We start from the raw sequence: 15,483 nt of genomic DNA, 5'->3' as shown, positions 1-15,483 counted from the left end.
TCCTCCTGTAATTTTCACGCACACCTCTTCAGCTGCCTCCAGCTCTACAATGATTGTTTTTAAAATGTATTCATCCTTAAAAGATTCTTGACTGTAGTGGCACACATGTAGTGCTTGTTATCTTATAACAGTGTTGAAGACTGTGTATGTGTGGAGAAACTGAAATCGCGGGACGTAGAAGATGTTTTAACTGGCACTCAGAAGAGTCCTGTGACTTAGTGTGAAGCTGGGCTCTCAGCAGTTCAACCAAAACAACATAAGAGCTGGCCTTAGACCTCTCTCCAATTTAAGCTCCTCCAGCTCTACATCACTTGAAATTACTCTGGAAACAAAGGCTGACAGCTAAAGGGTTCTTTTGTTCCTCTGCTCGCCTCTCGCTGACACTCAACCTTGATTCACGTCGGACAGTTTGGCTGCTTGAGTTCAGTTGGAAAGTAGATCTTTGATAATAGTCTTGCTATCATCTTTCAGTTTAACAAAACCTTTAAATGCAACCCGGCTTTTATTTTTGACAGTAGTCTGCCACGAATGAAAAGCCTGTTTTTGTCTAACCTGCTGCGAGAAATAGGACAACAGATTTTTAATTACAACTATTATCGCATTGACTACATGCTGTACATGCCCTGCCTGGGTAAAAGTTTGTTTGTACTGTAAAATATCAGTACTAAATTAAATATTTTCAGCACGATAAAGAGGTTAAATTAACATAAAAAAGGTATCTTTCTCTCTTTGTTAAGATATATGCTCTTAGCACACAGGTGTCAGTAGCCAACAATGCTATTTATGCCCTGGTGGGGACACATTTCTAAAAAGCCTTTATGGCCAACATTATGAAAAGGTCTCTTTTAACCCATTGTCATAATTTGAGGCTTAAAGGCATGCAGGGTAATCTGTGATTATAAATGGTCCATACGTGTGCATGTGAGAGTGTGTTTTTTTCTGTGTGGTAGCGCTGTGGGACCTGTTCATGGTGTACAGGTCTCTAACCCATCGGCTGGGATGGGCTCCAGCCACTGAAATAAACAGGAAAAGGATGGAGGGATGGATGAGCAGAGGTTTATCTTGTACTTTTCCCTTTATTATTATATAATTAATATCACAGTGATGGCCTGCCCTAAAGTTTAGTTGTTCTTTATTATCACACGCCCCCTTGTGTTTTCACTCCGTGTTTCTTTGCTTGTATCTCTGCATTTTTTTTGTTTTTTTGGTGTTCTGAGTTTGCTAGTTTATTTTTGTCACCTTTGTTGTACTTTTGTATACATACACAAAGATATATAAATATTGTATATGCATACACACTCTACTCTCCACAGTATTAAAATATGCGATGCTGACATACCTTTTTTCTTATTGTCAGCTCTGACAATTTGTCTCCATTCCTTTTATATAACATATGACACTCTGACTCTCAGAATATCAGAATATGTATTTTGAGTTCATAACAAACTCCTTGTTTTAAGAAGAAAATGCTCAGGCATTGTTTGACTGTTTATTTCTATCATCATGTGTTTTAGCCTATTAAAGAAATACCATATGGCCACATTAACAAGGTTGCAATCTTGGGAGTCTCCAATGTCTTTATTTTTGAGCCATACACACCTCTCCAGAAAGCTGCCGCCTCTTCCTTAGCCAACATAAACATACATAAATATATGTAACAACAGGAGAATAACAACCGTTATATTTTTTTTCTGAAAAAACTGACTCTGCTTTGTTGGCTCTGTTCCCCTATTCATGCAGGGAGAGATGCATCTGTTCAATGTGACAAGGGAGGCAGATATTACTCATGTTTCCTGTCAACATTTTGGATGGACCGCGACAACTATTCGTCTCCAGGGTTTCTAGGCATGGAGATGGCATTTGTTTTCTTCACGATCATTTTATTAGAAATCTTCCGCTGTGGTGACTCCAGGCAGTAATATGTCTCAGCAGTTTAAAAAACAGCATTAAATGATTTCTACAATATTCTTACCCCTCACCTAACTCAGGGGGTATAAATCATGTATTTCTATTTCCCATTATTTCACATTATATATATGATGCGCTGTCCTAATGGAAGAAAAAGGCCCTGTTGTTGGATCAGAACAGGTTTAATCCCCTTGACGTTGATCCTAGAATTTATCCTTGTTTGTTCGGATGGATTAGAAACTGATGTCAGACTAAGCTGTGGCCTTTCGCTTATATGCATACAGTGGCTAAAACATATTAATCCTCTCCGACTTTCACTCAGGTTGTTTGTGTCACAACAATCATCACAATAGCCTGGTAAAGAAACCAAAAAGGGCAAACAAGGGCAAATTCAAAAAGTGACTTTTTAAAACAGACCTAGTATTTCCAAATCCATACTTGTATTCTTGGACTCTACATGACTATTTTTGCATGATTCAAACTTTAAAATAATCTTTATCTTATACTTTTGTCCGGCTGTTCAGTTTAGCCTCTGTCTGAAGCAAGCCCTCTCTCTTCAAGCTGATTGGATGTTCTTTGTAAAAGAACTGCTGTATTAATTAGTTACTTACATATACAAATCTCATTAGATGGCAATGTTTCTTCTAAAAGCATCTGCCACTGTGGACTAAAAAGTAATGCAATGCACTGCAGACCTGTTTAATATGCAGCTGTTGTATGACTCATGTAAGAATTAAAGGCTCGCCAGTTCCTACGGGTAAAAAAAAAGAATGGGGAACAAGAAAAGTTAGAACCGTTTAGAGTAAAAGAGAACTGAGTAGTTTTGTAATAACTACTCAACTTACTCTACTACTTACCGTGTCAGTACCAGGAAACAATACTATAGTTCAGAGAAAACATATTTTCACTATTTCGTGTTCTGTTCACAACCAAGAAAAACAAAAGATCAACTTGAATCGCTGACCGCATCGCAGAAAGAGGACACAGCATCACAGTTTCAGTTTACCAGCAAGAGTTGTTTCATTGACACAGAAAATTAAATAAATATAAAAAGCTGGAAATCTGACAAAAAAGAAACAAAAAGAAAGAAAGAAAGTCAGTCTGGGCCAGGCAGGCAATGTCCCGCAGGAATCAGTACTTCCTTGAACTAATGAGGCAAGAAAATTAAACCAACAAACAAAGCAGTGAAAAAAACAGACCAAAAAGGAAAATAAATAAATAAATAAATCCTCATAAAGAAGCTGGGGACTGGAAAACTACTCAGTCCATGAGAGAGAGACACTCTCTTTCTCCCAGCAATCATATATATGATTGCTGGGAGAAAGAGAGTGTCTCATAATATATGTCACCCTGCGTATCTAAGAAAGAGAGAAGAAATGGTTAAGGGAGGAGGAAAATGCTAAAGTAAATACTGTATGTAACACTATGATTCACAGTTAGAAAATGCTAACTACTCTGAAGCAGTACATGAATGTAACAAACATTTTTGGGGGAGAGGGGTTACTGAAAACTAAAAATAAAAAGATACTCATCAATACCAGGATGCATCTATTTATTTTGTGTTACTCGGAATGGGTACGCACCTTCAAATAATGAGAAACTTGTCCATCATTTATGCAGTGCAGCAATGTACTGAAATAACAATGTTATGCCAGTGGGCGCTGTTCTTTATAGTGCAATACAATGAAATCAAATGATTAATCCCCCCCACCCACCACCGCCACCTCATTTGCAGCTATGAGAGCTGTAAGGTTTTAAGCTTGACACAGCAGGAAACTGCCACAGTTTAGACAGCATCCTAATTGTGATGTTAATGTTCTTCCCCATATATCCAGGAGCTGATTCGTTATTTTGCTAACAGGGGAAGCCCACCAACCCCAATTCTATCAGCAAGCCAACATATGTGGATGGCAGGATGACAAGTTGGATGCATCCAACTAAAATTCCTACTGGTAATAGTACAGTGCATGTAATATTCTAGGAACTGTAAGTACTTTATTGTTACCTTCTTACCTAATACTGTGTTGCATTCATGCAACTAAAACCTCATAACAAGACACTAAATGGAATACTTAAAAATGGTGTTTATAGTTTATATTATATATACTTATAATATCAGAATAAACCAGGGGGTCTATCTTCACATAAGGAGAGCATGCTGACAATGATATCTGAGCCATATCTGTTATATTGCTACTTAGGATACACTCTATACTTTATACTGATTAAATCATTAAGCAATAGCTCTTAGTTTATGTATATTTCCATGGTTCATTGTACATCATTTAAAGTCTCATATTGGGAACATTTACATAAGCAAAAACAGCCCATTCACCACCTTTCAGTCAGGAAATTCGATCAAAACAATAATATACGTGTTGGTTTTGTAGTTTTTACTGATGTAATGCTCCAACTTACTATAACTAAGCTTGATTAGAAAATCCCTGAGCTTCAGATTCCTCCTGCTGACAACAACACAACATTTAGTGAACGTCCAGATACTAATTTGTTACAACTTACACACAGAGGATGATGTGAAAGTGTTGCAGGTTAAAATTGCCAAGCAGACAGTAATGAAGCATCAAGGACGAAGAGTTTCTTTTATCTTTGCTGTAAGTCATATTGAATGCCACTTCACAGTAGGATGCAGATATCTACGATATGTAAGTCGACAATAGTGGACAAGGCAGGACTTAGATATTTGCAAGGCTTTCCCAGTTTGTATAAATTTGCCCCGGGAATCATTAAAATGAACAAACTTAGAAAAAACAAACAAATTGAATGAACCCTAAGTTTATTCCTCTCGTAAATGAATACGCAGTCTATTTTTTAACAAACAAATTCAATTTACAGTGACTCAGAATTAGGAGGCTGTTTGTACTGATTTATAAAAGATAAGCAATTTGGATTCATAGATATACAATACATAAACATTTCACTATAAATGATGAACAGCACCGACTCACTCCTCAATGTCTCTTTCTATCACTGCCTCCGGTGCCTGTAGCTATACAGCAGCTCGTATATTTGCGTGTGACTGCCAAGCAAATTTTATGCGAGCTTTTCGAAATGTCAGTGGAAATAAAATGTGAATTAGGAGTATTTTCCATCACTATGTTGAAAACAAACTGGCATCCCAAATGTCAACAACGAGATCTGCAAGTACATCAGAGAGACGGAGCTGTGTGAACGTGATTGTTGATACTGCTCAGTGTCACAGCTATTTCATACTTTAACCTCAAAACACAAACAAAGACACGTATACTACTATGTACACTACAGACACGTTAGACAAACTAAAACCACAACTCCTAACGAAAGCGGCAGGTGTTATTTAAACACAGAACCAGTTAGATACAAACTTTTCTATGAGAAAAACACCAATGGTTTGAATATATTTGATTTAATTGAAATTAAAAATGATACTTCTTTGTAAATAGGAGATCACTGAGTGCATTTTCGCAGTTCCAGCTCGCTCTAATTCGACGCATAATTTACAAAAATGCGTTTTTGTAATAACCACGTCTTTTATCTGTCACTGCATGCTGCACCCTCTCCACATTTGCACGACATTGAATTGTGAACAATTCAGTGGATAAAAGGATGGGGGGGAAAAAAGAGGTCACAGACTGTCAGGAGCAGCACATAAAGAAGCAGAGAGAAATCCACATTGTTTATTGAGAAATGACAGCCAAAGCCAGGGGTGTGGTGTACAAAGAATGAAAAGTCTCATTTTCCAACACTGTTAGTCTGAAGCGGAAATGTACTGAAAAAAGAAGAGAAGAGGTAAACAAGGGCTAGGCAAGAGTAAACCAAATGTGACCAGTGAGCCAAAATAAAACTTCTATGCAGTAGATTTATGCTGTCAATTAATGTTTATTGATCCTTGTACTGTCAGTATGATGTAAACAGGTGACAGATTTAACGGTGCTATATTTAAATGTGCTGTGCTCATACGCAAACACAGAAGTGTGAGGTTTAGCTTCCTTTGTTGAAATGGTAATCATTATACATTATCAGAAACTGGGTCTTACAGCTTCAGCTACAGCACGTAATATATAACAGTGAAGGCTATAAGCTATAAATACATTGTAACCAATAATATCTTTATAGCTTATATTTTCTAAAATATGAGAGTTAAAAACAACCAAATACGCACACAGATGATGAAACAAGTTGTAAAGAAATCAATAGCGTAGTCAAGACATATTGAGTTGGCACACTTTTATACGTATTTTTTACACGTTGGCACAGGAAACGAGAACCTGAGGTTTATTAAAAGCTTGTTTGACTGTCAATGGCTTGTTGGACTTTTATTGGTGCCGTTACAATTTTGGATCTTATTTTAAAAAGACAGTACACTGACATTTTGTTTGCATCAAATGACTTGCATCAGCTTAGGCATAAACATCAACATCTTAATATTTCTCATTTTCATTTGCTTAAGCATTTTGCTGTATTAGTACTCGTATCTGAAGCTCTAATCCTCCAGTTTTTGGTAGCGCTCTTTAAGCTTTATGGAGATAAAAATGTTCACATACAGGATATTTTTCTTAAAGACACAGTGACATTAAAAATACATTTGTAAGGCTGTAATCCTGCTTCAACAAGTTATTTAACTTGCAACAAATAAAATTATAATGATTGTGGAGCTTTTGACTTTGAGTCATTCAAACGTAATTCTGAATGATTTTTATTCAAACCCTCTTTCGGCTGTCGCGATCCACATATTTTAAGCCACATAGTCTACATCATAATACACAAACTAAAGATCCTCCAACCACCATTTCACTTCACTTTACAGAACATAACTTTAATCCTTTAATTCAGCCTGGAAACAGCGTCGGCCAAACTTCTCAAAACTGCAGAATCACCTTTTAGTAATTGGCTAAACGCACTACTTGGTCGTTTCTGTATTTCCCGCTGCGCCACTCGTCTTCACACGATGTCCTCTCTCATTTCCCTTTGTGCTTGTTGAAAAGAGCGTAGAGGACTTTCAAGGTTGCAGTGGTGTCCAGAGAGACAATATCTGTCACAATATTCAGAGGAGACATGATCCACATGCAGCATCCTTAAGCCATTGAGGCGATAAGAATAAGCGGACGCTTTTTACCAGCATTAGCTAATAGCTACTCTCACAATCCATCCTAAGAGGTCATAGATCAGGAGGGCAAAAAAAAACATTAGATGGAAACTTAATCAATATGTCCTTGGTGAGATAAGATCCCTACAAAATTGCTCTCTGTTGTGAGATGCTCTGACTGAATGAATGTGACAGAAAGATCGACTTCACCATTGGCTAACCTAATTAATTCACGCAGCATGCTCTCATTTTAGGCCCTGAGAGCTGGGATTCCTCATTCAGTGGCTGCAATTATGCCGTTAATTAAAAAGACACTAAAAATGAATTAAATTACCCACTCGCTCCTGGCACAGATTAATTGTGCTAGTCCTTACATTAACAGTTATCGTGTCGAGGATTTATTTTACAATTACAGGCTCTGTGGCTGGGAAGCAATATGGTGGGACAGCTTTAGCGATCTAAAGAGAGGAAGATTCAAGTTTAGAGGGAAGTTCCTCCTGTCAATAGCGCATCTGCAGGGAAGTGGAGTGAATCTGTTTGCCACCGATTGATTCCCACACTTAGAGGAGTCAGTAACTCACCCGGTCACCTGCTCGATTTCACTCTCCGCCTTATGGAATGATGTAGTCTATGTGACCGAAGGAAATTACCCAAACACACACATAAGCGTTGCTGGTGGCATACGATGTAGTCATACACATGAACCCACCACAGATGTATGCTTTAAACTTATAAACAAAAACGAATGCTGTAGCTTTATGACTTCCTAGAATTTGAACCTTTTTATGTGTACATGTGGCCATTAGAGATCATGAGTATATGTCAAAGAAAGTAGGCATCTTGCATGCTAAAGAACATAACATCCATGAGGGCTACCTACAGCAACGTCACAAGCAAGCAGTGATTGGCTGTACGTGCAATTGGCGTTTGGCAAATTCTTTTTATGTGGATGGGGCTTACAACAGCAAGCCTACACCATTAAAAACAGCCCCCAAACACACAAACATGATATTTTCTTATAATAAAACACTAACTTAAACATACAAAACCTTGATCTGGTTCTTGATCTAATATTGACAAAAATTATGTTTGTAAATATTGAATACAGTTGATTACACACTGTAAAATTCACTAAAGCTGCCATTAATCCATCCATTTTCTGCTGCTTATCTGGGTCTGGGTTGCAGTTTAAGCAGAGAAGCCCAGAGGTCCCGTCTCCCCCAGCCTCCTCCTCCAACTCATCCAGATGGGGGGACACCAAGGTGTTCACATGCTGCCTAAGAGATGTAATGCCTTCGGCTTGCCCTAGCTTCGCTCTGAGGCCCTTTCCTGATAGGATATGCCTGAACCACCTTGATTAGTTGGCCCTTCGGATACCCAAACCACTTCAACTGTCTCTTTTCCATGTGAAATATTAGCAGCAGTCTTCACTAAGACAGATAACACAAATTCATTCAGATAAACACCCGCACATTGATATAGCCTAGTAACAGTAAGGATCAATCTCTGTGTCTAATCATCTATAGTGATACTCATCATGGCACGAGCAGCGCTCATTCATATTCAGCACGCTATTCCATCTCCCTCTTCAAAACACTCTCAAACTCTCACTCCACGGTGTAGAGCACATTAATTCAGCAATCCCCTTCCTTGCATGACATGCAAACACATTTTAGCATTTTTTCCGTCATCCAGATAAATTCTCCTGATAAAGGGCATCATCACCGAATTAGTTTGACATTGGTGTCTTGGAGCGCTGTAGGATTTCATTTTTTTAAGGTAACGATCATTTTATCTGCAGGCCTTTTTTCTTCCTCATCATCTGTGCCTGGCATTTCAATCTCAGTAAAACAGTCATGAACAAGTTCTGAGTGTGTTATGTGTGAACAAAGTGGATTTGTCTCACCTTGTGGGTCAACATTGGAGAGCTGAAAGCCTGTATCCTTAAGGAGGTCCAAGGCCAAGGTGACATTATGAAGCTAGAATTTTTTGAAAAAACAACAAAAACAATTTCAAATGAGAAAATACATAAAATTCAGCTATGAACTACACTTATTGTAAGACTATATCACATACAACAAAAGCTATTCTATATTCTAAGCTATATTGGTAAAAAAGTTGACTCTGTAACAACAGTAAAGATATTTATTGAATAAACTGTACTTTAGTGCTGAACTTACAACTATGAAGTGCTTTAACTTTAAATTTGAAGATTTCCATTTTATAATACTTGTATATTTTATTCCACTATGATAATATACTACAAGCCTTTTGTACTCTGGTGCTTTTATCGCATAGTAACAGCTATAGCTACTAATTACTTTTAAAATCATACATCTATTTTCTTAAATGCTTTCCCAACTAGGGGCATGGGAGGGCTGGAGCCTGTCCCAGCTAACATCTGGCAAACACACAGTATGCCCTGGAGTATTATACAACCGTGGAAATGTTAGTGGTCTATCACAAGACCAGCACAGAGAAACAGACAACCATTCACACCAACTACAGCTAATTCAGAATCACCAAATAACCTGACATTTATGTCTTTAAACATACCTAGGAGCAAACTGAAGGAAACCCACGGAGGCACAGGGACAACAACAACAACTTTTATTATGGGGACCGTATAATATTTATTTGATCATATCATATCTTTTAATGGGCACTATTCTGGATCATGTTTTAGTACTGTATCCAAGTGATTGGCTGGGAATTAGATTAGATTACTTCAAATCAGATGATCAGATGAAAAAGTGTACTTCATTCCTAACACTTGTGAACTGAATAGGAGGAAGGAATTTGTGTGAATGCGTACACTGCACCAAAAATAAAATACGTTTGAACAAAATTTTGAGTAAATAAAGCTTTGAATGTGGCATGAATCCATATATGTGAATCTATACTTTACCATCTCAGAGTCACTGACAGGGGTCAGGTTGAAGTCAAAGAGCGGGATGAAAAAACCCTCCAACTGTCCGATCAGCAGCAGCAGAATCACACCATCAGCAAACTGGACAGCAAACCCACAGAGCATTGGAACATTGAAAGTGATAAGGGAAGTAATCACTGGGTCTATTTTTATCAGAAGAAAGCCTGTAAGCAGTAGAAGGTTTCCAGCTGTTGGTGTATACCTGTTTGTCCATATCTATCACCTGCAGACCCAGAGATGATATATGCTGGTTGACAAAGTGTACCAGGGCCTACAACAGAGAAATTATAAATCTGTGCAGTTTGAAATGCAACTTGACAATTTAGGGTGTCTTCATCGAAACCCAAAGCATTAGTTGGAAAGGTTAATATATCAGACTCTTAAAGTAAGACATCTAAACTTGTCCATTCTGCACCTCGTGTAGCTCACTCGAAATCAAGGAAAGTATTAGTCAGCCAGCAAAAAACGACTGCACTTTTAAAATATGAGGGGTTGTTTTTGTCTCTTTCTCTCTGTGAGCTGCTTTGTGTCAGCCTATAGCTCATTTCAGACTTTGTTGTCCTGTATTTCAAGTGTTCTCACAACTCTTGCATTTAGTTTGTGTTCAGGCATTTAGTTATCTATCTTAGTAAAATATTGGAACTTCTGGCTCCAAAATCCTAAAATTGAGTCTTCAAAACAGGATTTCACTAACCCATGAGTAGGGATGGGTATCGTTTAGGTTTTATCCTATACCGGTGCCAAACCAGTACTTTTGAAACGTGCCGGTGCTTAAACGGTGCTTAAACCGGTGCTTAAAGAATGGGGAACACAAAATTGGTCCAAAAAACTCTCATGTTCAGCTGTTCTTTTGTAAAAAGGTAACAATGTTAGCCTTTTCTGCAGTTATGGGGCGTATATGGTATCACTCCTGGCTGGAAGCAGTGCTTAAACAATGGAAAAAACATAAACTTTGTCCAAAAACCTCTCATGTTTAGCTGTTTTCCACTTTTTCTTTGGTCATTTTAGCCTTTTTTGGCCAGGGTGAAGGGAATATCTGCCATCAAACAAGAAGACAGCCGCATGTAGCTATGATGATGTTTGCTAGTTCACCTTACATGCATTAATGTAATAACGTGGTTAGCCTACTCAATGTAAATTACACACGAACAACATTAAGCTACTCACGCAGAGAAGCTGCTGCTGCTGCCATTATCATCCGTCATCATTTCTGCTACACTGGCAGGGCTAGGGGCCAGGACGCTCCTCTTCAGGTTTTTGGGGGGATGTTGCTAACTCCGGGTCCGATAACAGGCACCACACCCGCAGTAGATGTGCTCGGTGTGAGGTCTCGCAGAAAGCTATCAAATACGGTGCATTTCTCGGCTTTTAAAAAAACGCTATGCGTCGCCAGGTGTTTCATCGGATTTGAGGTGTTACTTCCTTTGACAGTATCACAGTATCAGCTTAAAGCACTTGTTGCAGGCTGCTGAGTTTGCATATTTTGCTGTGAAGTACAGCCAGAGTTTTGACCGCTTTGCCTTAGGCATTTTTAATCTGTAGCTCTGCTCTAAAAGAACTACGTACCTGGACCCGCCTACTATCCTCGGAAACGTAAAATGATTGGCTAGAATCTAAAGTGTATCACAGCTCAGGAAAAAAAAGCACCGAAATGTGCGCTGCTTTTTGGTCTGGTTACTACCGTTTATGTCAGAACCGGTGCCATGATGGCACCGGATACCGGTACCCATCCCTACCCATGAGTGTTGTCATGGTAGCTACTTCCATTTTTTACATGCAGTCTGTGAAAATTATTTGATTTTTTTTTTTAAAGATCATGCTCAACAGTATTTGAAAATTATCTTTTGCAAGAAGGCCAAAAAGCCTTAGAAGCACATTAGATTAAGATTGAAATCTAATGTGAAAGTCCCATCCTTCACCAGCCAGCTCTGTTCATCTGGCATGTATTGAAGGTTCAGAACACACAGCGTGACATTTATCATTTGTGTTAACACCACTGGAGTTCCTCTCTCTCTAGAGATGAGAAAGTCAACACCTTTAAAAAATCTCGGCACTTCTTTACTTTTTCTGGTGTCCTTGTTATACCTTTTTCACTGTGTTGACCTTGTGAGCCTCAAGCTTCAGCAGTTGCTCGATGGGATCTTCCCCTGGGTGACCAGTCAGCCAAAAAAATGTGTTAGTAGGCTGTAATGCTTTTTGGATGTCATTCAAGATGTCACATCAGCTCAACCTCTGACCACTCTCACTCACTTTCAGTATTGCTGAGGGAGTCTGTGTCGCTGCTGAAAAGGCAAAAAGGATTTATATATATATGAGGTGAGTTTTTCTTCACATTTACAGGATCACACAAGGCAGTAAGCACCTCACCTTCCCTCTGTTAAGATTTCCACTTGCACATCTGATTTGATTCCACTTTTGCTGACCTGGGTGTACAGCACACCACAATGAGCAACAATTACACAAAGTGTGTTTGAAACCATCCTGGAGCAAAAGAAAAAGTGCCAAAGTTTGACAAGAACAACTTACTTCTACGACTACAACTTCAATCTTCACATCAGACGGCAAATCCAATTCAGGCTGGAAACATCTCACCATGGCAACAAGCAGATGAAGGGTGGCCAGAAGGTCCTTGTTGTGGATGACTGACAGGTAAACAGCAGAGGACCAGACACACACAAAAGGAAAATCGGCCGATGTGATCAAACTCTCTGCTAAGTATGCACACAAAGCAGGGCACGAGTGTTTTTGATAAATAAGAAACTAAAACTTGGCCCCATAACCTACTTACCATTGAGTACTCACCAGCAGCTATTTTCAATATCAATCCAATTTTCAGCAAATCTAAACAATAGCATTTAGTTTTATCTATTTATGTCTTCACTCTGTAAGTAAAGCTTTCTCCACAGCTAATGATCGGAGCACTCCCATTAAGAACAACTCCACGATGGCCCTGTTAGACAATATTACCATATTATATTGACCTTCTTGGTAATATATTATCCTTATTATTACTCCTGTTGCCTAACATTAAAAGCCTTCAACTGGTGATGCATCTACAGCCCTATTTTTAGATTTTTTTTAAAAAAATAAGAGCAACAAGCTGCAAATCCCATAAACTGATATTTTATTCAGAATAAATCCGATGTTTAACATGAGACAATTTACTCTTTTATGAAAACTGTTAGCTCAGCTGCTGCCATCAAATTCAAAATGACCTTATTTTTTCTTAACATTTTCTCAGTTCATCAAATCATTGGATTCGGTTTTTATTTACATTTTAGACTGTACACTAACTTTGTTTGAATTGGGGTTGTACTACAGAACAAGACATGGGACCTTTAGGGACCTTTTTTGCTTGCAGATGAGAAATTAAAAAGGCAGGAAGGTGGTTCCACAACTCCAGATCGTAAGCAATGCCATTGTGCTTGTGACCATATTTTGATTCAGTATTGTTATCTCTAGAATAAAACTGCACACTGCTGACAGCAGTAGGCATGACTATCACCAAATCATGTTTAACTTTTAATTAGCATTCGCACAGATTAGTCTTTTTTGATATGTTTCCCTGTCTTCTATTTGGATTCACCCTGAACAAAACGCAAAGGAAGGCAATGAAAGAAAGTGAAATAATTGTAGTCAAGAATCTGACAGCTGCCCTGCCAGGTTATGTTGTGTCAGCCCAAGAAAAAACATTTTAGGTAAAGTGTTTATAAGTCTATAAGTTATTTCTCTGCATAACCAAGCAACCAGCACTGACATGTGATTAAAATGAAACCCTATAATGTCAGGAAATTTTATCTCCACCAAAATCCCGCGCAGTTGGTGTAAGCTTACATGGTACCCTTGTGATAGCACCAAATCCTGTTGAAATGAGAGGGTTGCCAGAAGAGAACATTTGTTGACTTGTTGCTTTGTTTGCGAAGCCCAGTCAGCAGCATGACTCACGTTTGACGTTCCATTTGATCTGACTGCTGTCCTGCGTGCCCAGTCTCTTGTCCAGCTCCTCCATGATTATTTCCAGCTTGCGGATCTGAGCTGTGCTGGTCAGCGCTATCTCTTCCACATTCAAATGCATGTCGGCCAACCTGGCTGAAGAAATCAAGAAACAACCGAGTATCATTATAGGGTCTGACTGACAACAACCTCCAGCTTTTTAACATAATATCTGTTTGTTTTTCATCCTCTCAGTCAAATCACTATCAAAGTATGACTAAATGAAATATCAAATATTCATTATCTCACACAGCAGGTGATGAAGTACCAGTCCATCATACACATCCTCCTCCAGACTCTGAACAACGATGTGCTCGGGTTTCAAAGTCTTATTGATCCAATCAACCAGTGCCTACCGAGATATAATTCATCACACGGTCAGAGAAATTATCCGCTTTCATCTTCTTGCATACATTTTTCCTTTGCCAGTGTTGCAGATGAAGAAAAAAAACAGCAAGAGACCCTGTTTTTAAAGATTGTGTTTTTGGATCCCGAAACAGATGATAATAATAATGCAAGATACAAGTACTCATCTAAAAGAAAGCTTATATTTCACTTGTTTTCCTCTCAAGTTTACATATAAGACGTCAGAATTATTTAAATTTTTCATTTGTGTGAAACATTAGCGCTGCCCTCTTTACAACAATATGTTTAAAATTCTGATCCAGCAGACTATGCTGGCTCCTCGCCGTGACATCTGTCTCCCATCTTCTCTTATAATTATGCTCATTAAAATTTCACCCATCCTCACACCTTATTCCTGTATGCAGCCCACTAAAGACACAAAGGTAATCTCAGATCTGCGGCTGTCCAGGACGGGCGTTTGATGTTACAGTAAATGTGAAATAGAAGAAAGCGAATCCGACATGTGCAAGGCAGGGATTCATTTCTTACCTCCTTCAGCTTTTCAAGTTTGGGGTCTTTTAAAGATGTTGGTTGTATGAGTTTCCTCTTCTCCCCTGTAATGGACATGAAAACAAAACTGTGCAAGTCTCTTACGTCACCCAAAGTGCATCTGATAGCTCTCTTTAGAATTTCTGCTCTGAATATTTCAGTGATAGGTTTTACATGTTTTGGCAGTACCCCTATGTTTGCTGCTTATTCACATATACATATACTTTGAGGTTGGCCATTTTCAAATGCATTTCCTTCATACATCCAGCCCTCCCGAGCAACATAGAAATCAGCAGAGCCCGCAAAGCTGTTTCGGTTAGTCTAATCTATCTCGGCAGAACTTCTAACTTGGCAATATAATTAAGCTGCGTGAATCATAATTTTATGTGAAGTATGGATCAAAGAATTATCCGAAATCTATTGCTTTACTTAGAAAGACAAGCCCACTCCAACTCTGCTGTATGGAGCGTCTTGCATCTTTATGCAATGCTTTTGAATTGTGGCCAATTTCAGCTCCCAACAGAACTGCTTTCTCGATGAAGTCGGTGTTTTATAAACCCATCATTCGGTACACAAAAACTTTGATACTAGCCGGGGAACATAGTGGAGGATTCAGCAAATTAAAAACCAGATATTCACCGCAGGAGGTGGCAGAGACCAGAGCACACCAGATTTC

The 15,483-nt window shown here is 38.6% G+C and overlaps 1 protein-coding gene across 1 annotated transcript in view; it reads right to left on the bottom strand.

Annotated features, from left to right (window-relative positions):
- Positions 1 to 5,736: 5,736 nt before the first annotated feature.
- Positions 5,737 to 15,483, bottom strand: part of parvg (parvin, gamma) — a 14,573-nt gene continuing 4,826 nt past the window's right edge. Inside the window, 12 exon segments of the mRNA XM_085165664.1 lie at positions 5,737 to 6,875; positions 6,878 to 6,937; positions 8,898 to 8,970; positions 9,900 to 10,001; positions 10,123 to 10,191; positions 12,006 to 12,067; positions 12,171 to 12,202; positions 12,288 to 12,343; positions 12,447 to 12,562; positions 13,866 to 14,009; positions 14,163 to 14,265; positions 14,808 to 14,872. Coding sequence (XP_085021790.1) covers positions 6,847 to 6,875; positions 6,878 to 6,937; positions 8,898 to 8,970; positions 9,900 to 10,001; positions 10,123 to 10,191; positions 12,006 to 12,067; positions 12,171 to 12,202; positions 12,288 to 12,343; positions 12,447 to 12,562; positions 13,866 to 14,009; positions 14,163 to 14,265; positions 14,808 to 14,872 — 911 coding nt within the window. The 3' untranslated portion in view covers positions 5,737 to 6,846.

This window comes from Neolamprologus multifasciatus, chromosome 7, assembly GCF_963576455.1.
Source record: "Neolamprologus multifasciatus chromosome 7, fNeoMul1.2, whole genome shotgun sequence".
Taxonomy (NCBI): domain Eukaryota; kingdom Metazoa; phylum Chordata; class Actinopteri; order Cichliformes; family Cichlidae; genus Neolamprologus; species Neolamprologus multifasciatus.
This window is presented reverse-complemented; position numbering and strand designations above follow the sequence as displayed.